Genomic DNA, 21,778 nt, shown 5'->3' with positions numbered 1-21,778 from the left:
TTCCTTGGCCTTGACGACGGTTTGCGCGATACGACCTGAGAAGATGGTATCACCACATGCGTTCAAATCACAGGGGAACGGGCCCGCAAATGTCAAGGGGCCATTGGTATTTGGATTCTTCGCGCAAAAGTCGGCAATCCCACCTTTTTCGGGGATCTCTTGGTGGTATTGGTGGCCCATCTCCTCAGCATATGTGTGTCTACCTATGAGTAATTTTAAATGAGCTTAGAATTTGCTGGGCAAATTGTTTTCTGAGGGGATTTTTTTCAGAATTTGTCAGCATTTTTTGCTCCCAGAATGCGGATCCTCGAGCTGATGTTTGATTTCGTTGTTTGTTCAGATCGTTCTGATTCAACGTTAGCCGTTGGCTAAAACAAACTTTCTAAAAATGGCGCGATCAAGACCACGAATCACTCGAGAGATTTTGTCACCGGAGGTAGCTCAGCTTACTTTATGGTTCTAAACAGACATTCCTGGATGGAGTGCAAATTAGCATAAACCTCGTATATTGCGATAGCGGAGCGCAAAACCAGTTCTGGTCGAATGATTATGCTCATTTTATTTTGAATAAAAATTCTTATTTTTCAGCGTCGCTCAGGATCAACAATCTCGACGCCTAAATTGGTCTGGTTAGACCCGGATTCGAAACGCTTTTTTTCTTCTGTTGCTCGAATTTTGGAAACGGAGCAACTACCTACCACCAAATCGACGTTAGCGCGTATTAAATTTGGGCGTTGTTCTCTGGCGTTTTCGTAAATCGACTATTCTTTTTGCTTTTGGTACAACATTGTTAATGATTTGAACTAAGATTATTTTTTATGTTTTTCATGTCAAATAAACCAGATATTGTATTAGACTTTGAAGTATTAAGTGTTAAGTAAAAACTGCTGTCCCTATTCCGACTGTATTCTCGATTCACCCCACCTTTTTTAAAGGTAATTGCATCAACAAAAAGTTATAAAATACTGATGAAAAATATACAAAAATCTTTAATAAAAACATAAAAACCTACATATGGCTACAGATGAAGTGTGTGTACAGATAATGATTGAGTTAAAAATGTTTTTCGTTTTTTTATATTTTTTTCTTACTTTTAATATCGGGTTGAACTTCACATAATAACATCAACAACAACATTAACTACTTGAATTACGGGCTCTTATCGGTAGTTTTCGGTGAGATTAAACCCTCAAATTAGAAAAAAGCATTGAAACTGATAGGTGGATAGGTGACTAGTGTCTTAGAAGAAGAATGAAAAGGACGGAAACTAACTGTCCTGGAGACATTTGGATGACACACAGGGATGATTTATCTGTGTACACTTACTGAGGTTGTGACTCAGTACTTGTACACAGCCAAATTAGATGGTTAAAAGATTTGAACACACACGTACGCTTTCTCATATGGCCCTTTCGCTGACTTAGTTTCCGTCCTTTTCAATCTTCTCCTAAGACATTTGTCACCTATCCACCTATCAGTTTCATTTCTTTCTTCTAATTTGAGGGTTTAATCTCACCGAAATCTACCGACAAGATCCCGTAATTCAAACACAATGAAAGGTGATTAAAACAATTTGGGGAATAAATCAGTCCCAATACTGAGCAACATAAACTACTTTCAACATAAAATTCGAGTTCTTCAACCTCATTTTAGTCAAATTTGAATATTCGATTGCCTGATAAATTACAAAATGCATTTTTAATGTTCCAAAGCTGCCATTTAGGCCGCCATCTTGGATTAAAAAAAATCACATTTTTTCATTCCACTAACGTCATGATTCGAAATCCGCACACTTAGTAGCATATCATTTTTGTTATAGCTGGCAAAAAAATCTTGTAATAAGTTAGAAATGTAGAAATACCATCTGGATGTAGTATAAACAGTCAATTTAAAGAGAATGCATGCAAAATATGTCTTTTCTAACCATTTTTCCTCAGAATTCCCAAATTAAAATGACTTGTTGTGCTTCGAATCCTGGACACTGATAAGAGTTGATTCTAAATCCGGACACTTTTGATTCGAATTCCGGACACTCGATTTTACTTATGAATCGCACAAATTTGGGCCGAAATTTTAGTGAATGGCATTGTATAGGTCTCAAAAAGATGTTAACATCAAAACAATCGATATTTTGTACAAATAATTGATAGAATTTAAGAAAATCTTAACCAAAAATTTCTGCTTTGCCTTCCCGGTGCTTCGGACGCCTATGAAATATCTCAACAGAAATGTTTCACAGTTTTGGTAAGCACATGATTTAATTTAATTTAATTGTTTTAGCATTGGCCACAGCGTTCAAACATATTTGAAATGAAAGTTGATGTTAAATTTCATCAAATAACACAGTTTAGACAATAATTATGCGAACTTATATCCACTTAATTGATAAAACAAGATGAAGTGTCCGGGTTTCGAAGCGTCCGGGAATTCGAATCATGACGTTACAAGTCCCCACCGATCCTTTCATATTGCATGCAATGTGACTTTTTACGATTTTGCCTTCCACACTCAGGTGAGGCTATAAATACTGCTCTAAAAATGAACTTTTCTCCACGGAAAGGGGATCGATCACCAAACCAGCGACCGAATTTTGCTGGGTTGGTTTTGCTGATATCAGCGAAATTTTTCTCTAAACCAGCGAATTTTTTCGATGAAAAAGGTGGCTGCGCGAAATCAAATCCAGCAACTTGGTTTCGCTGGTTTGTTATTTCCGAAACGGTTTCTTTTCCAGCGAAAGTTTTCGCTGGTTTGATACACATCCTTCCGACAGCCGTCATAAATGTTTGTTATTGTTCACGTTTGGAAGCGATTTGTGGCAATCGAATTGCTTTAGGGGTTTTTTCAAAACAAAAAAGCATGAAAAAGTTCTGCATCAAGTGTTCAGCATTAAAATACATACTCAACAGGTGATGGTTCTTTTCAATGAATCAATGAAAAGAAGCACGTTTCCATAAAGTTCTCGCAGCAGAAAAATACGGTGCAGTGAAGCTGGAGATGTATTTGTACTGCTGCATAGATGAGTGCACAAATTGTCGCAGGTGGCATTCAGTGTGACCGTCGCGGGATTAGTAGGCCATGCTGCCATGAATCAACGTTAGTCAAAACCCCGCCATTCATTGCAGCAAAAGTGGTAAAGTTTTAATCTACTAGGAAAATTTAATTAAGACTGGTAATATGAAACTGTGCACAAATCAAGACATTCACAAAATTCAGCTTATAACATGCAAGACGGTTTTAAAAAACCACTTTGCCACATGCTTTTACATGATTCTCAATTAATCTCTGGTTCTCAAATCCTCTGGTTCTCAAATCCTCTGGTTTATTTTGGCATAGGCTTCTGCCGCCAAAACAAAAAAACAAACGTCGGTGATAAAAAACGCTGATCCAGTGCAAAAAAACACTGGTCCAGTGGAAACTTTCGCTGAACCAGCGGATTTTTCGCCGAAACCAGTAGAATAATCTCCTGGTTCATTTTGGTACGAGCTGCTGCCACCGGAAAAAAACCCAGACGTCAGCGATAGAAAACGCTGATCCAGCGTAAAAGAACACTGGTCCAGTGAAGAAATCCGCTGGACCAGCGAATTGTTTCCCAAAACCAGTACAATAATCTCCTGGTTGATTTTGGTGCCCTGCCGCTTTTTCCAAACCACCGAGAAAATTTTCTGATTCTAGCAAAAGTGATCCCCCAAACAGCGACATTTTTCACCAAACCAGTGTTTTTTTTCACTGGTTTGGTAGAATTTCATCGGTTTCCAAACCAGCGAAAAAAATTAGCGATTCTAGGTAATTTTTGTGCAGGCTGAGAAATTAGCGACATTTTTCGCTAGTTTTAGCGAACTTTATCGCGATTTGGCGATGGATCCTCTTTCCGTGTATTTTAGGACACTTTGGAGGACCATGATCCAAATAGCTCATATTGTTGCCAAAGAGTCCCAAGAACATCACTGAATATGAACCATAATCGAAAACTTGGTACAATCGTAATGTTACGGCGGTAGACTCCAAGATCTGTATTTTAGAACACTTTGTAGGACCCAGAATATCCCAAATTGATCCAAATAGCTCATATTGTTGCCAAAGAATCTCAAGGACATCACTGAATATGAACCATAATCGAAAACTTGATAGAATCGTGTTGTTACGGTGGTAGACTCTAAGATCTGTATTCCAGGACACTTTGGAGGACCTAGATCATCTCAAAGGAGATCCAAAGTAACATAACTTCATTTGCCTGGAAAAATCGTTGTTAGTTTGATTTTTATTCAAAATTTTCTGAAGTTTCCAAATTTCAGGTTTTCAGGATGTTCTAGGTCGTCAAAAAGGCCATTAACAACCAGTCACACATTTTACCTAGGTAGAGAAACTCATAAATTACAACTTTGCTGAACAATGTTGTACGTTTTGAGCACTGTGTGATTTTATACAACCGGATTTTGGTATGGGTCATATATGACCCATCAGGCCTGAAAGGGTTATGGTCCCATACGTACCTATTGATGTTTATACAGTTTTGATAAGTAGTTCAAAAGTTATGTAAAAAAATGTTTTTTTTTGTATTTATCCAGATGTTAGATAAGTGACCAGAAAACAACTCAAATACCATCATGTTATACAAAGTTGGTAAGGAATTCAGAACCTTTCCAACGAGTCCAAAATATTGAAGATCTGGCAACCCTGCCTCACGTTATGGCCACTTAAGTGATATTTATTTACTGTTTTGAAGCTGGATCTCACCTAAATATATTTAAACTGGGTAATTCTCCGCCAACTCACACAGCAGTTGCCCCGACCCCTCTTCGATTTGCGTGAAACTTTGTCCTAAGGGGTAACTTTTGTCCCTGATCACGAATCCGAGGTCCGTTTTTTGATATCTCGTGACGGAGGGGCGGTACGACCCCTTGTTACATGAGCGTTGCGAATTCTGATATAAGTAGCTTTATTTTGAAATTTTGTGTTCCAAATGGGTAGAATAAGAATAAGCGTGCAAAAGAAGCACAGCGCTAGCGAAAAAGGAGATCCACAGTCCCGCTTGAAAGCTCGATGCCAGCAGCAAAATATCTTGCGCTCGATCATCACCGCCTACTTCGATGCTATTTCCGGAAAGAAATAAGAAGAAAGAGGGGGAGAGAAGACGCGGCTCGATCGCAGGGCGATCGACAGCGAGAGTGAGTTGCCTGCGAGTCCCAAGCAAAGGTGCACGTCCGTGCTGTGAGCACAACAAAGTTCGGCGAGCGACGCGTGTGCATGAGGGCGGCGTCCACTGAGATCGAGAACCACCGACCGCGCACACATCCCGGAACGGTTGCGAAACAGCTTGGCCCGAAATCAAGTCGACGCCGCCGCAGAACAAATCCGCAAGCACCGGAGCCGACTGCTGGCACTAGGACCGGAGGTGTAGGGTGTTGTCAGCGGTAAACAATCCGGGCTCACCGACAAGCGAGCAGTAATAACACGTTCGTCTTTCCCTAGAGCGGCTTGATCGGACACGGCAGGAAGAGACCAAAGGCGGGTATCAAGCCGATCATCCAGCACGAGTTCGCGGAAAACACCAACTAGCGACGAAGTCGGCAAAGTAGGACGAACCACGAGCGAACGCATCCACCGCAACTGATCGCCAATCGAGTAAGAGACCATAAGTTGAACTCGAACACCGTACTAACGAGATTTCGCATTTAGGAACGGCTCGGCGCCCCAAGGCACGAACGGGAGGACGACAAGTGGGCCCGACAGCTTGAGGACGCACAGAACGGGACGTACGATCAATCAGGCACGGAGGGCGGTCAGCCTGATCAGCCTGTCGTCGAGTAAGTGAACTCACAGCACGCCGTAATTCTGCTCTAACGCCACATTCTTCAACAGCGAGCCAGTCTCAAGAAAGCACCGGCAAGACGAGCACAAACCGAGGACGCAAACAAGTCCTGATTCTGCCGGTAAGAAACCAAAGAAGATCGCATGGTGACGAATCTCACACATGTCCATTTCCCAGACGAGCGACTTCGAGGCGGCCGAGCAGGCCGAGCGCGAAAGAAAACAAAACAACGCCCCCAAATCAGATCGGGGTAAGTTGGAGCAAAAACAAACCACAACAAGAGGTAGCGTGCTGATGTGTGTCTTTCTGCAGGGCGTTTTTGGGACACTTGAGTCATTGGAGTTTCGGCGCTCGGGGTTGGACGTGCGGAAGGCCGGCAGTCCGGAGAGGAGCTTTCGGTTCGCGAGGCACGCGTGGGGACGCGGCGGGAAAGCGTCGGAGATCAGACGCCGGCGCATTGGAGAGGAGGCACGCGCATCGCAACGGCTCGTCGGTCAACAGCCCACCCGCCAGGGTTGTCGTAAGGCGTGTTACGTCACGCGCGCACGATGAGCAGGCAGCGCGTCGAGCTGAGCGAGGACTGTGCAAAGAAGAAGTGATGGGCCCATCGCGTGTGTGAGTAGTGCACTAGTAATAAGAAGATGAATAGAAAGAGGTTGGCGTAGGTTTTAGGCTTTAGAGACCAAGAGGCAGATCTAGAACGATGAATCGAAGCATGTAATCGCGCGAATAAATTTGGCACTACATTCAGAATTCGCTGTATTTGTTATTTGTGGTTGGCTAGTCGGGACACTGGGCTATTTCGCTACCCGGTGCACCCCAATTATCAACACCCTTCCATTTTTGAACATGCGAAAAAAGAGGTGTTTTTCAATAATTTGCAGCCTGAAACGGTGATGAGATAGAAATTTGGTGTCAAAGGGACTTTTGTGTAAAATTAGACGCCCGATTTGATGGCGTACTCAGAATTCCGAATAAACGTATTTTTCATCGAAAAAAACACTAAAAAAGTTTTAAAAATTCTCCCATTTTCCGTTACTCGACTGTAAAAATTTTTGGAACATGTCATTTTATGGGAAATTTAATGTACTTTTCGAATCTACATCTACATTGAAGGGTCATTTTTTCATTTAGAACAAAATTTTTCATTTTAAAATTTCGTGTTTTTTCTAACTTTGCAGGGTTATTTTTTAGAGTGTAACATTGTTCTACAAAGTTGTAGAGCAGATAATTACAAAAATTTTGATATATAGACATAAGGGGTTTGCTTATAAACATCACGAGTTATCGCGATTTTACAAAAAAAAAAGTTTTGAAAAAGTTGGTCGTCATTGATCATGGCCATTCATGGTCACCCGCGACAGACACGGACGACGAAACAAAGAGAAACGCAAAAAGTAACTTTTTCAAACCTTTTTTTCGTAAAATCGCGATAACTCGTGATGTTTATAAGCAAACCCATTATGTCTATATATCAAATTTTTTGTTATTGTCTGCTCTACAACTTTGTAGAACATTGTTAAACTCTAAAAAATAACCCTGCAAAGTTAGAAAAAACACGAAATTTTAAAATGAAAAATTTTGTTCTAAATGAAAAAATGACCCTTCTGGGACAATGTAGATTCGAAAAGTACATTAAATTTCCCATAAAATGACATGTTCCAAAATTTTTGCAGTCGAGTAACGGAAAATGGGATAATTTTTAAAACTTTTTTAGTGTTTTTTTCGATGAAAAATACGTTTATTCGGAATTCTGAGTACGCCATCAAATCGGGCGTCTAATTTTACATAAAAGTCCCTTTGACACCAAATTTCTATCTCATCACCGTTTCAGGCTGCAAATTGTTGAAAAACACCTATTTTTTCGCATGTTCAAAAATGGAAGGGGTCGTACCGCCCCTCCGTCACGAGATATCAAAAAACGGACCTCGGATTCGTGATCAGGGACAAAAGTTACCCCTTAGGACAAAGTTTCACGCAAATCGAAGAGGGGTCGGGGCAACTTTTCCCGATTTCGTGTGAGTTGGTAGAGAATTACCCAACTATGATACAAATGTATTTTTATCGGCAATTTTTTCTATGATACATTTTTGAATCCGAAATAAATTGGAAAAAAAAATTTTCTAAAGAAATACTAACTGACCAAAGACGAACCAGTTTGTAAAAGCTTCAGCAGACGCTCTTTGATGTTTTGTTTCTTGAGCCATTGTCACCCTGTCATCAACTATAACGCCAACGAACTAGTCGTGAGGGCGTTCTGAAGAGGTGCGACGAGGAAGCTACCGAAAAGCGTCACAAAAGCTTCCAGTTTAGTGTTGACATTATTAATCACTCGTTAAAATCGGCCCTGGAACGGTTTATGATTTTTTCTTCATGCTTGTCGCCACAAGGTTACAACCAACCTTCACCAAAAAGTCTAGCGCTCGTCTGGAGCCATGCAAATCGGCCAAGAGCGCCACCATTCGTGATCGGATGGAGGGTGTTGCTGGCGAACAAAAGCTCGCCTTTTCAAATAGAAACACTTGTCTTTGGCAGACCAGATAAAAACAAAAAGAAAAAAAAATCGGAAGGAAATTTATGCATAAAATGGATGTTTAATTTGGGGGCTTAGCTAATTCGTCTAGTCATAATGAATGAGAAATACGTATTTTGATCGTGTGGGCCCAGGACGACTGCTTGTCAAATTTGCATACTTGCTCAATGTTCGGAATTTTTGTTTGTTTTTCGGGGTAAAACCTTTATGAATTCCAATCTTTCAAGTTTGAAAGAAATACGGTTCAGAAACGAAAATTTTGGTTTTTTGAGTCTGTTTTTGCTCGGCATTTGACACCCAATACATGTTTTCTAGCTCTAAATAAAAAAATATAATAAAAAACAAACCATAGCCTCAACTTATGAGTAGAAAAAAATGTTTTCAAATTTCAAAACTATTTGTACTATACTTATTTATCTACTTCGGGTTCTAACCTAACCTAATAAACCTAATCGAACACAAGCGCAGCCAGTCCGAAGAAAGCATCCTGGGTTCTATGAATTTATATTTGATTCTTGCTTGTATATAAAAATCCAGAGTTCACGACACACAACTCAGCTTACTTGAGTGTAATTGAGAATCAATCGTCAAGAGATCATCTTGTATTAGTCCAAATGTCTCTAGATGAATCAACCACTAAACAAATCAACAAACATTCAAATAAAAGAATTTAAGCTGAAATGCTATTTTAGCCATTTGTTATGACACTCAAATCGAATTCCGCAAACATGATACCTGCAGGCATTGCAAATTCAGCTGATTTCGGTTTATAGTTCTGCTTCATCAGCCACTCCAGAATGTACGGTGGAACGTACACATCCTTGAGCTGCATCTTGGACGACCACCGACCGCGGGCTGCAGCCCCAAAAATTGAATCAAATGTCAAAGTGAATGAAGGAACGTGACCAAGTCAAATGTGCGACGACTCAAGAGTGAGATGAACTTTGCAAAAAAACTCTCAACCGCCAGAATCGAAGATCCGTTGCCAACGAACTTTGGGGTGATTTACTGGATTATAGCATTCTGATATGGCTCGATCGGCTGGGATCGTTGGCTGTGGGGTCGTTAAATTTGTTATGTGAAATTTATATTTGGAGGAAAATTTATGCGTTGCTCCGTGCCTTCCTGAATTCATGCTTCACACGCGACTCATCCAAATGTTGGAATTTGCATTTTAGTACTAAATTTGCGGCCAATTGAGTGCTTGGCATTTATGTAATTGTGTTTCTATTTATTGTTTTATTACTTGGTAAATTGATTGATTCGTTAATCTTTCTATGTTTAAAATCTCATTAATAAGCTTTCTGGGTCATTTTTTTTTTGTTTAACACCCCTTTTACACGATACTCACACACACACACACACACACTTTCACGTGTCGTGACAGTTGGTCACTTTTAAATTGACTTTGTGAAACCAACGGCGTACAAAAAAAAAAGTGCCAAACTTAAACGTGTCAAACCGACGGATGACGTTCAACCAAATATTACACTAAGCATGAATGGCCCTCAGCTTCTTCACCTCATTTCCCCTTATAACTGCCAGCGCCCTGTCTGGATCTATCCACCATGTGACAAAAGGTTTGAAAAAACTGTTGTCGCGATCTTCAATTCTGTCTCTCCTCTTTCTATCCTAGGTTAGTTTAATATTTCTCGCCGATAATTGCATTGTATTAAAAGTTTCAACGTACTTTTTACACGCAAACACTTCAGATTGCAAAAAATGCAATTTTGGAGAATTCTCTAAATATTATTGTCGCCGCGGCACTAAACCGAATTGAGCGAGTTTAACTCTCGCGACGATTTTCTGTCGCGAAATATCTGTCAAGCATGTTTGGGCTGTTTCGAATCTGTGTGTTAGCTTTTTTGTTTTGATTGCTGGGTTTTGTTTGAGTCGTTGAAAAATATCGTGTGGTTCTACGTGGTTTTGCCAAGAAATGCGTCAATAATGTTTGAATAATTAGTGATTAAAATCATTTTGATTTGAACTAGCTGTACCTAGAACTGTTTTGGTTTGGTCATGTAATGATTTTCAATTTGTTCCCAGCTTCAGAAGGAGAGATAAAATCTAGAATAAATTATTAAGAGTTTTGGTCACAATCTTGGGCTGGGTTGCTAACGAGGTTGCTAAACCCTTTTGAAAGCCGAATGTGCCATCATAATCTTTTTCAGGCTGGACTTCCTGGCATTGTCCATCAAATCCACACCCATTGAACGATTTCTAGCAGAACTTTGAGGTCGATTCCTTGATCAGTTTCGGCCGCGGCGCTTGTCTCTTCGCAACTCCACTTGCGACATTCCAGTTTGGTGCCGCGGTGAAATTTTGTTTTGGTTTCGAATGTGACATTTGACATACACTCAGAAAAGTAATTACCCAAAATTACTTCGCCCTAGAACCCTATTAAATAGTACAAAACCGGATCTGATCCACAGGACAAACTCTGTTCATCCTTGCTGCACTAGAAAAAAATGTTTTAAAAATAGAGCTATGCACACCTAATGTGTGACCTGCACCGCGACCCTCTTGAAACTACCACTCGTGGTGACCTTGTGCATCACAATACCTTTGAATGATTCGTAGTTGTCGGCGCAAGTGTTAATTGAGTTACATCTTTGGCGTGGTTCAAACTATACCACTGATAGCACCGTCCGACAAAAATTGTAAACATGTAACACTTGTTGTGAGGGTACAAAACTTTGAACCAATGTTAGCAAGAATATCATTGTTGGAAACAAATAAAAATTTTGTCGGACGGTGTTTCTGTTGCACTTTACCACAGGCGCGTGCAGAGGTTCAAAATATTTTCGACACAAACCTGACCAGGATGCCTTCGAAAGCTGGTGCTTACGATATTCAATCTAATTGTAGGTCAATTATCACTCTCGGGAAATATTACTTCATGGCAGAGGCTTGTCGTTCCCACCCCGTGTGGGACCCCCTCTGTATAAAAAGTGTAAGTTTTGCCTCAGTAGGACACATTGCAGCGTGGTTCCAACCGCCACTAGTGGTCAAGTTCGTGTAAAGTGTGCATTGTGTGAAAATGGTGAATTTAAAAAAATGACCGTTCTAAACCATGGATTACTAAAAGGGCTTGTTCTTACAGAAAAGTGTGGTGTACTTTGTGGCGCTGATCCTGGGCTGTTACGGCCAGGATGACTTTCAAGGGTACAACTACCCAAAGCCGAGCTGTCCGCTGCCGTTGCCCGTTACGGAAACGGAAACCGCGACCATCACGAAAGTCTTCAGCACCGATGCCACCGTCTACCAAACACAGATCCTGACCAACAGCGTGACAGTTCCAGTGTACTTCACCTCAACCGTTGTCCGGGAACGCCTGATCACGTCCTACTCCACGGTGGTATCTCCGGTGACGCAGTACCAAACGGACTACCGAACCGTTTACATCACGCCGAGTCCCGTGACGCTAGTCAACACCGTTACGGCAACCGTACAAGCCAGTTGCATCGCTACCCAGGACGACAGTGTTGCCAACACGTACCTCCCACCGGACAACAGTGGCCAGATTGCCAACGTGGATGACTACAAGCAGTCCGTGGAAAACACTTATTTACCTCCTCCGCCGACGGGAGGCGATTATAGTGGCAACAGCGGTTCTGGAAATGTGCTCAACCTCGGCACCGGTGATACTGGTAGTGCGTTCAGGCGTAGCGTTGCCGGCAGCAGCTTCAACCCGAACGATACGCGTAGAGCGCGGTATGTGCTCAGTTTGGGCGCGTTGCCTCCGCGGTTTTGAAGTCGTCAACTTGCGAGCAAGTTAAGCGTGGACGGTGTTGACTAGTTTGTAGTGTGATTTTAGGCGTTTTTAAGGGTAGTGAATATCATTTGTGGACTGTGATCGCGAATGATGGCTCAGTTTTGTGTGCTTTTTTATGTACTTTTTTGCAAACTATGATTATAAATAAAAAAGAAATTTGTTTCAGTATTTTTTTCTCTTAGTTTTCATTTGAAAGGAAGCGATTTGGGCAGCTTTTGATGCGACTACGACTCCGACTCTATCTTCTGAAGATTTGGCTCAGAATCCATGGTGGAAGAGTTCACATTGTTTAAAGCCTTCCAACACTATTTTAACCTGGCATAGGAAAACGCCAAAACTTGTAGGCTTTCAAGTAACACCTTTATAACATTGCAAAACGTTTAAGCAACTTTTAGACTGGCTCTGACTTATCTTTATGAAAACTTTGTTCTGATCCATCATCCGACTTACCGTTGAACAGAAGCAAAAAAAAATAAAAAAGCTAAAAATTTAAATTACAGGCCACGGTGTTAACATTTGAATGAAAAAATGACGTTTCGAGAGACATAAACTTCAAAAAATATTTGCAACGGCCTTAGGGGACCATCCATAAACCACGTGGACACTTGGGGGTATGGCGATTGTCCACGCTCCATACAAAAAATATTTTTTTTGTATGGACAATTTTCCACGAGGGGGGGGGGGGGTTGAGATTTCCAAAAATGTGTCCACGTGGTTTGTGGATGGTCCCTAGTGACAAAAAATGAAATTAAAAATCATAAAATTTTTTTCTCGTGTATCATTTTTTTTTTCAATGTAGTCCTTATCCATACCTACAACTTTGCCGAAGACACCAAATCGTTCAAAAAATCCTTCAAAAGATACAGATTTTTGAATTTTCATAAATCATTTTTTTATGGACAGCTGAATTCCCCAAACTTTTAACCAACGGAAGTATCGGTGTTGGAGGTTGTGGCAAAAATATAATGAGGTTTTAAAAACATATATTTTAAACAGTAATTTGCAATAGCTTAGAAAAGAAGTCAAACCAATCTCGAATGTTTATGGTATATTTTGAACGGCTTCAAAAGACCATTCGAATGCAACTAAGAGAATTGAAATCGATCAAAGTTTGCATTTGAGAGCAATTTAAAGATTTTTTTATGTTTTTTCAACCACATAGGTGGATTAAGATAGTTTTGATCTAAACTTTGATATTTACAAAATAAGGTTTACAAAACTTCACGATCACGAAATCATTGAAACCATTTAACTAGTGTTTAGTCTAGCCAATTACCTTGCTAAAATTAAAGATTTTTTGAAATTCTTCTTCTTATTTTTTATCCTCTGTTTTCACAAAAAGAAATTTGAGGGGCACTTTCGTAAACAGAACGATTCCGAAATATTAAATGGTCATCGGTGACACAGTGATGACACGGCGGCAAGTATTTATTTAACGCGATTTTCTTTATAGCACAATATATTCAAATATGTAAATCGGAGTTTAAAATATGTACCAATAATATCATATTAATTTGGTTATATCTTTTCACAGCGGGCTGTTTAAGATATTATCTATTTATTAACCTTAACAACAAGTAAACGGGAATTGTCTCATCAGCAGCATCCGATTGTTTGCCTTGAGAATAATACATCACCTTATAAACAAAACATATTGATTTTTGGGTCGCATCATCATCTTCTATGATGAATCCTGACCATTACCCTTACCTACTAACAAAATCCCAAGTAGAAGTATTTTTTCCGGCACACGTGGGGGTGTGGATATCGTATAGCAACCTGTGCTAACTAACATTCCCGTCCCATTCCCTCGAGATCTACAAACTGACATAGCGGGCGCCGTTGGTGGCCAACGACTGTTACCTATTCTCTCCAGCTCTAGTTTTGATAATCTTGATGTTTAATTTTTTCAACGCATTCAAAAATGCTGTTGATAAGAGAAACGTTACTAAATCGTTGAAGCGTATGATCAGTTGAGTTGATAAAGTTGAGGAAGTACAACCATGGGTGGTCTCTCATGCTCATGCTCATGCTCATGCTCATGCTCATGCTCATGCTCATGCTCATGCTCATGCTCATGCTCATGCTCATGCTCATGCTCATGCTCATGCTCATGCTCATGCTCATGCTCATGCTCATGCTCATGCTCATGCTCATGCTCATGCTCATGCTCATGCTCATGCTCATGCTCATGCTCATGCTCATGCTCATGCTCATGCTCATGCTCATGCTCATGCTCATGCTCATGCTCATGCTCATGCTCATGCTCATGCTCATGCTCATGCTCATGCTCAGTTGGGTGCTGCTTTTCTTTGTGTGTTTAAGACAACCCATATAAAGAACAGGTCGAATCAAATATGTAAACAACTTTTATAATGTACAACAAAACTACAATTTATTCAATGCAATTTTACAAATACTGTTACTACTGGGTACACGTGGCAGTGGTTTCCTTTCGTGGATAGAAATTCACAACTCAACTTTTTAAAACAGCTCGCAACATTCACTGTCTCACAGCGCACACGCGCAGCACGCTCGTCTGAAAACTTCAGCAACCCTTAAATATTTACACTAAGACGCACATGTTTCGAGTTTTTATCTTTCGTTTTAAAATACTATTGCTAACACAGCATTGAACTTTGTATCAACCATGTGGGACGACGACGACGTTTTGAGTATTATTATTCTAGTGAACAACCGAAGAAAGAACGGAGGAGGTGGGTGAAGTTGGCTCGGGAGGTTGATATAGGTTTTTTTTGGTAATTTTGACGACTTGATCAAAAGGGTTAAAATGGCGGCAAACTTCGCCCGAATCGGAGAAGAGCATCGTTACTCGTCTCTTCAGATGAGTATTTCCTGTTCATACGTGGGGACTATAGGGACTCGTTATTACAGCAGAAGATTGATTCGGTTGTCGTCTTCTGGGGGTAGAATATCTCGTTGAAGTTGTGGCGATCGTTTGTAGCTGGCGGCAGTTTGTTGCACCGGAAGGTACGCGTTGGTCGGCGTACACTGGATGACCGTTTCGGTGAGGATTTGGGTAACGGTTTCGGTGCGGGTGCGCGTTACGGGTGCGTCCGCATCCGGCAGGTACGTGTTGGCCGGTTTGCACACAGTTTGAGTCAACGTCGGAGTGGACGTCACGGTGGGCACGACCGTTACGGTGGTCTTATCGCGGACCGTTACGGTTTGCACGGGAGCTTTGATGGTGGTGGTGCTGGTGGCTTGTGGCGTTACGGTGCGGGTTATGGTGTTGGTGGTGGCGGCCGTTGTGGTCAGGACACTCGATGGCGTCAGGGTGCGCGTGATGGTGCTCGTGGGGACCGACGTTTGAACGACAAACGAAGGGGTGATGGTCCTGAAATGGGGAGAGCGTTAGCCAGCGTTACGAAACGTTGAATTCGTGAATAACTTACCTAGTAACGGTTCGCGTGTCAGCCGTTTCTTGCACCACGAAGGTTGGGGTGATCGTTCGGGTTTGGGTGTTGGTCGAGTCCAGGGTGATCAGTCGGGTTGAGGTGGGGGTTACTGTCCTGTCTATCGTTACCGAGTCCAGGTAGGTGAGTCGAGTGGACGTTGGCGTAACGGTGCGGTTCACGGTTACTGAAGCATCGTAGAAAACGTTAGTGGAGGTGGGCGTTACAGTTCGGTTTACGGTAGCTGCCTGCTCGTAGAAGATGTTGGTGCTGGTCGGGGTTACGGTTCGGTTGACTGTGACTGACGGCAGATAGAACAAGCTGGTTGAGGTTGGTGTTACGGTTCGGTTGACGGTCACCGATGGTAGGTACTGGATGTTGGTTGAAGTGGGTGTTACTGTTCGCGTTACAGTAACGGAGTCAAGGTAGACAAGATCGGTGTAGGTGGGAGTTATGGTTCTGGTAATGGAAACGGACGCGAGGTAGCTCAGATATGTCGAGGTTGGGGTGATGGTTCGGGTGATCGAGGTACTGCTAGCGGTGAAGATGCTTGTAACAGTCGGGGTGATCGTGCGAGTATTCGTAACGAAAGGAGTTTGACTGATTACAACGGTTGTGGTAGGAGTGATCGTGCGGACAGTGGTACTCGGAGGTCCTCGAGAGGTGATCGTGGTTGTAGTTGGTGGAAGCGTTGTGGTTTTGGTCACAGCATTCGGACGAACCGTGGTGGTGACTTCCTCCACCGGAGGCAGGTACGTGTTGGTTGTCCCACAGAATCGCGTAACGCTGGTTGACGTCTCGGTGACAGTCGTCGGTATGGTCTGCGTTACGGTTTGCGTCTGGATCTTGGTTTCGGTTTCGGTCTGCACCCGCGTTGCAGTGCTCGTAATGTATTCAGTTTTTACTTCCCAAGGGCAGGCTGGTTTATCGTAGGTGTATCCGCAGACATCCGGGCCACCTTCACATTGGTTCGAAGCTTCCGGGAAGGGCACGATCGGTTTTTCCTTGGAATATCCAGCAAACACATTCTCAGATTCACTCGCTTCGACTACGTTTTGGAACTGCTGCGCATCCGGGTCTAGTCCGAGTTCCAGCAACGGAATGTCAGCTCGACAGACTGCCAGCAGCGTCGTGGCTATCAGTAGCAGAAGATTCTGAAGAGAAAAGAAGAAAACCAGGAATTAGTCATTTTGCATCTGAAGAATTTGAAGAATTGCATCAACGCCATTAGATCCTCTCAACGAGGTGGATGTTGTCACATGATTTGAATTGTAAATGCAGCACACATGATTCGTGTTAGACCATAATTCCCACCAAATTTATTCTGAATACACATAGAATATCTCAGACATCTGTCGCGAAAGTTTCGTCTCAAACTGGTTTTTCGAGGCAAAGTTTAAGGTTTCATTCGAAAACCAGCTCTGCTGGGGCAAAATCTGATCCGGTTGTGGTTTTCGCGCATATCTTCCCCCAGCTCAACTCGAGACGCGTCTTCATTATATGATAATAAGATGATAAATATTTGTGTAGCTAGCTAGAAGCTGTAGAAATCCGCGACCTTCTGTAAGTTTTTACAGCGCTGCGTTCGTCATTTACACTAATAAACATCGCCACGACTTATACTACTGTCCAAAATCTTAGTCAATGTTAAGGTGTGAAGCGGGGTCCAACTTTGTCACGTCATAATTTGATTGTGACGCCATCGCTGAGAAGTTGAATGAATTTAACCACCAGAGATGGGTGAATAACACATTTAAATCAGTTCGTTTCGTAACGGTTGATACGATTCTGGGTGGAAAACTGGACGCAGCCACGCTTGGTTTTAGTCGTCTTTGCTGAAATTAGCATTCTCAACCGGGCTAGAACTGTACCGCGCTGGGTGGAATACTAATGGGCATTTATGGTGCAGGTCGTGTGACCTGTTTTCGCTACGGTCGTGGAACTTTGATCTTTGCGCGAATTGGACTGGTGAGGAAGACAGGAGAGTGGGGATTTATTTGCTTATGTGAAAGTATTTCACGGTTTTAGTGTGGTACGTTTTATGACAAGATAAGTGTCACACATCAATAAAAATCCTAAAATGGTATTTTGAAGAAGAGCATATAACTCAATGAAACATGGAACCTCATTTTAAGACTGTTTTGAATTCCGTCATTAAGATCTTCGTCTTCGTGAATCAATTTTCAGAAGTTTTAGCAAAATTGTTAGAGGATTTGATGGCTCACGTAATAATGTATATTGTTTTAAATAGTAAATTTACACAAATTTATGGTTGTAAAGGCATCTATCATGCTTTATCATAGCCATCGAACATGGTAATTACTTGCGCAACGATCTTCGAACCTTGAACGGTGGCTTCCATCGTCATCGCGTGGCAGTTTATCCTCCCATGAATGAGTCTGTTTTACCCCTAACTATTAGTCGCGCTACTAAGTGATCTGCTGCTGCTACTGCTACACAACTAATATTTATGGTTATAAAAGAAACGCAGCCAAGGTCACGTGGCACATCCTCCCTCTCCAGCTGACCACCTATTTGCCATCCAAGAACCCCCCGCCCGTGTGCAGGCAAGATTAGCACTTTGATCGGACGACGACGACGTGGCAGGTGCGAAACTGATGAAATCCCACTCCAACCAATCGTAGCCGGATAAGTCACCCTCGCGCCCTAAGTTTGTAAGAGTCTAGAAACGAGCACCATTCCCTGCGTAATCAAGGCGTTTATTCATGGGGGTAGTTAATAAAACAAGCAATCTTTACCCTTAATTATTCTGCTGACCAGCCTCTAATGGGCATGCTTCCCGACAGCGTGTTCAGCGAAGCGATGATCAATTGCCTACCCCCTGCTGACTATTGGTAATAGAATGTGAAGACTCCTTCTTCATCATCTCCTCCGGGTTGCTTGCAATAAACGAAATTTACATACTTAAAACGCACATTATACGACTCGGCTATCAACGCGCAAAATCGCAAAGTATTCTCATGCAGAACGCAACTACCCGCGTGAAATGGATGCTCATCTCCGCTGACCATTACATCATTCCTAGACTCAAGCGCGAAATTTGCGTTTAGAACTCTTTTTTGTCGGAAACTTCCTGCGATTGACCGCCGCCTTGGCGTGAACTTGCTTGCAGTAGATTAGTGTGGGAGTTTCTTAATTAGTTTGAATTTATCTTTCGGTTGATTTGCATAGTCGCCTCTCATCGAAATATCCTGGAAATGATGCATCAAGACTCTGGATTCTAGAGGTTATCTCTGATCTGACGCTTAAAGTTTGCTGCAACTTTGTTCGTTGATTCACCTCAGCGCCCCGGCCAAGAGGAAAGAGTAGAAAACGCTAATGTGTACGAAGCATTCTACTCTAAAAGTCGTTTTCGTTCAAATTGAGGACATCTGGCATTGAAAAGTAGTCTAAACTTTAGGCAGGGTTGCCAATTGTGTTAAAGTTGTTTATGCTTGGTGAGTAAAGAAGACTTTTTCAGCACAAGGTAAAATCGAGTTTTTACGAGTTCCATACAACATATTTTGCAATTCTGAAAATAATCATTGAAAATTTTTGTTTTCTAAAGGATAAAAAGGAAAGGCATTGGCGTCCAAGAAAAGGCCGACACATGTGTCTGTGTTTACTGAAATATTTTTGGCCAAACAAGAGCCGAGTGCACAGAGAAAAAAGAGTTCTCAAAATCGTGAACAAGCGTTCATGAAAATGGGAACCTCGAACAAAGTGTTCAAATTTCATGGTACGTTTTTCAAAATCGTTCCATGGGATTTAAACACTTTGTTCGAGGTTCCCATTTTCATGAACGCTTGTTCACGATTTTGGGAACTCTTTTTTTCTCCGTGTGACGTCATTTTTTTCGCCAAGAACGTAAAGAGCTATACACTGGAAACTGCTTTCAGCGCTCTTTGGCCACTTTACTTGCTAAAATATCGTAAAACGGGGTGACATTGTTAGGATTGAATTTATTATTGTTTTAAATATTATTCAACTGGTAAGAGTTGTCTGAGGATTTCAAAAATCGATAGAGATTTATAAAACAGCTTCATTGAAAATTGTTATTCAAAAACAGGGATGACTTTGACAGTCACTCAGTTTCTAACAAATATCAGCTCAAAAGTTTGTCAAATTCAACGTGGTGTCAAATGAAAATTGTCAAATTCAAGCATGGTTTTTGCCTTCCTCACCTTACTGAGGAAAGGCTATAAAATCACTCGAAAAATGAACTTCTTAATTCGACCTCGTAGACCTACCTTCACGTATACCTATCGACTCAGAATCAAATTCTGAGCAAATGTCTGTGCGTTTGTATGTCTGTAAGTCCGTGCACCGAAAAAAATGCACTCGATTATCTCCGGACTGGCTGAACCGATTTGGGCCGTTCTGGTCTCATTCGATCCGTCTTAGGGTCCCACAAGACCTATATTAACTATTATGAAGTTTTGTTAAGTATTTCAAAAGTTATGCTAAAAAACGATTCTGGCTGAAGTTTGAAATATTGTAAAAAGGGTGGTTTTTGTAAGAAAACCCATTTGATCATACATTTTTAGAAAGGTATTTGAAAGACCTTTCTAATGAGCCCAAAACATTGAAGATCTGACAACCCTATCAAAAGTTATGAGCACTTTAGTGTCATTTGTACACATTTTAGAGGCCGGATCTCAAATATGTTGATGAAAAAGTTGTCCGGATCTACCATGCGACCCATCGTTGGATAGGTAATCAAAAGACCTTTCCAACAAGCCCAAAAGATTGAAGATCTGATAACCCTATCAAAAGTTATGAGCACCTAAGTATCATTTGTACACATTTTAGAGGCCGGATCTCAAATATGTTGATGAAAAAGTTGTCCGGATCTATCCGGAGTTCTTGCTCCCGGGATTTTGTTGATTTGAAACTCCCGGGAAAATGAACAGATATATTTTTTTACTGCCTTAAGGCTTAAAAAACTTTAAAGAAATATAACTATTGAAAGTAAACAATTTTCATGAAACAGCCCCGTAGGTGTTGTTCTAATATTACGTCCAATGATTTTTGGGATTCTAGACCCCATACTCCATGTAGATATGTTGTAAGAAGTAAAATTTAGATAAAATTTGTAGGTTTGACATTCTTACTACAGAAACAAATATGTACACCCAAACGGCGGTCGCATGATTGTGATGCATGGCGGCATGAAAGTATATCAGAATCTGCATGAAATCTGTCCTCATGCATTTTTTGCGATATAGGGGTATGACATTTTTGCCCGTTACCGACAGTTATCGACATTACCGACGGCTGATTGACTGTATTGCAAAAAAAATCTTAACAGAACGAGGATTGAACCATCAATTTCTTGGTTGTTGGTCCGACACGCTACCACTGCGCCATGGACGCTTGATGAATTGAGAGGGACAGAGCACCAACACATTCTGCTCTCTCAAGTGTTGCTCGGAAACGCGCCAGCTTTATATGTGTTGGTGAGAACTGCAGATCGCTGACATGTTTACGACGCGGGCAAAAATGAGCTATGAGCTTGCTGCAAAAACTGTTATAAAATATAACATTTTTTGCAGCAAATCCACTGTTGCAGATTTTGAGATATATTTTTCCTTTGGGTGTACATCGGTGGATTAAGTAACATTTTTTTATAAAGTTTAATTTGAAAATTGCGCACTTTAATATTTGTTTAACTAAGTTCATTAACTTTTGAAAAAGGATCCTTTTTGAGATCAGTTCTTAGTTATATAGTTCATCAAACTATACACTTTAACGACCCCCAGGTTTTTTGTGGTCTCTATTGCAAGTTTCTGCTCAAACCTAGGAGTCTAAAAGCTTGAATGGGGAGAGCACCCAAACCTATTGCTCCTTCAAGGAACCAGGGATTCCAGGGTTCGCACTGACGACCCTGCGAGTCCAGCTTATAGTTAAAGGTTATAGTTCTGAACTTTTAGAAGAAAATAATTTCCGGAATATAGTTTGACTAATTTCTGATAATGAGTGAGCCATGCACTTTAACGACTCCCAGGTCTTGTGTGGTCTCTATTGCCAGTTTTCTTTAAAAATGTGCACAAGCTGAAAAATATTTTTCGGCAGGTGGTTTGGTAAAGGCCGAATCTTTGAAGAATAATGTGAAGAATAAATTCTAATCCTTCCCAGCACAAGCAAAATTATTGCAAACCTGCCCAAAATCTTGCGACCCCAGACGGTGGCGGCGGCAGGGAAGATTTATTTTAGCTAAAAACCATTCCTTCTTGCCTCGACCG

At 41.4% G+C, this 21,778-nt stretch overlaps 2 protein-coding genes across 2 annotated transcripts in view; one reads left to right on the top strand and one right to left on the bottom strand.

Moving 5' to 3' along the window:
- Positions 1–11,326: 11,326 nt before the first annotated feature.
- On the top strand, positions 11,327–12,096 carry LOC119769203. Its single transcript, XM_038261122.1, has 2 exons — positions 11,327–11,385; positions 11,446–12,096. Exons 1-2 carry the CDS (start codon positions 11,383–11,385, stop codon positions 12,094–12,096), a joined length of 654 nt encoding a protein of 217 aa, XP_038117050.1. The 5' UTR covers positions 11,327–11,382.
- Positions 12,097–14,717: 2,621 nt separating this feature from the next.
- LOC6042848 (mucin-2) overlaps positions 14,718–21,778 on the bottom strand; it is a 30,736-nt gene continuing 23,675 nt past the window's right edge. The window contains exons 2-3 of the mRNA XM_038264923.1: positions 15,534–16,687; positions 14,718–15,475 (exon numbers count right to left, since the gene is read on the bottom strand). Coding sequence (XP_038120851.1) covers positions 15,007–15,475; positions 15,534–16,687 — 1,623 coding nt within the window. The 3' untranslated portion in view covers positions 14,718–15,006. The remainder of the gene's footprint in view (positions 15,476–15,533; positions 16,688–21,778) is intronic.

The sequence above is a fragment of the Culex quinquefasciatus genome, chromosome 3 (genome assembly GCF_015732765.1).
Source record: "Culex quinquefasciatus strain JHB chromosome 3, VPISU_Cqui_1.0_pri_paternal, whole genome shotgun sequence".
Taxonomy (NCBI): Eukaryota; Metazoa; Arthropoda; class Insecta; order Diptera; family Culicidae; genus Culex; species Culex quinquefasciatus.
Note: the sequence above shows the minus strand (reverse complement) of the source record. Positions and strands in the feature narration are given on the sequence as shown.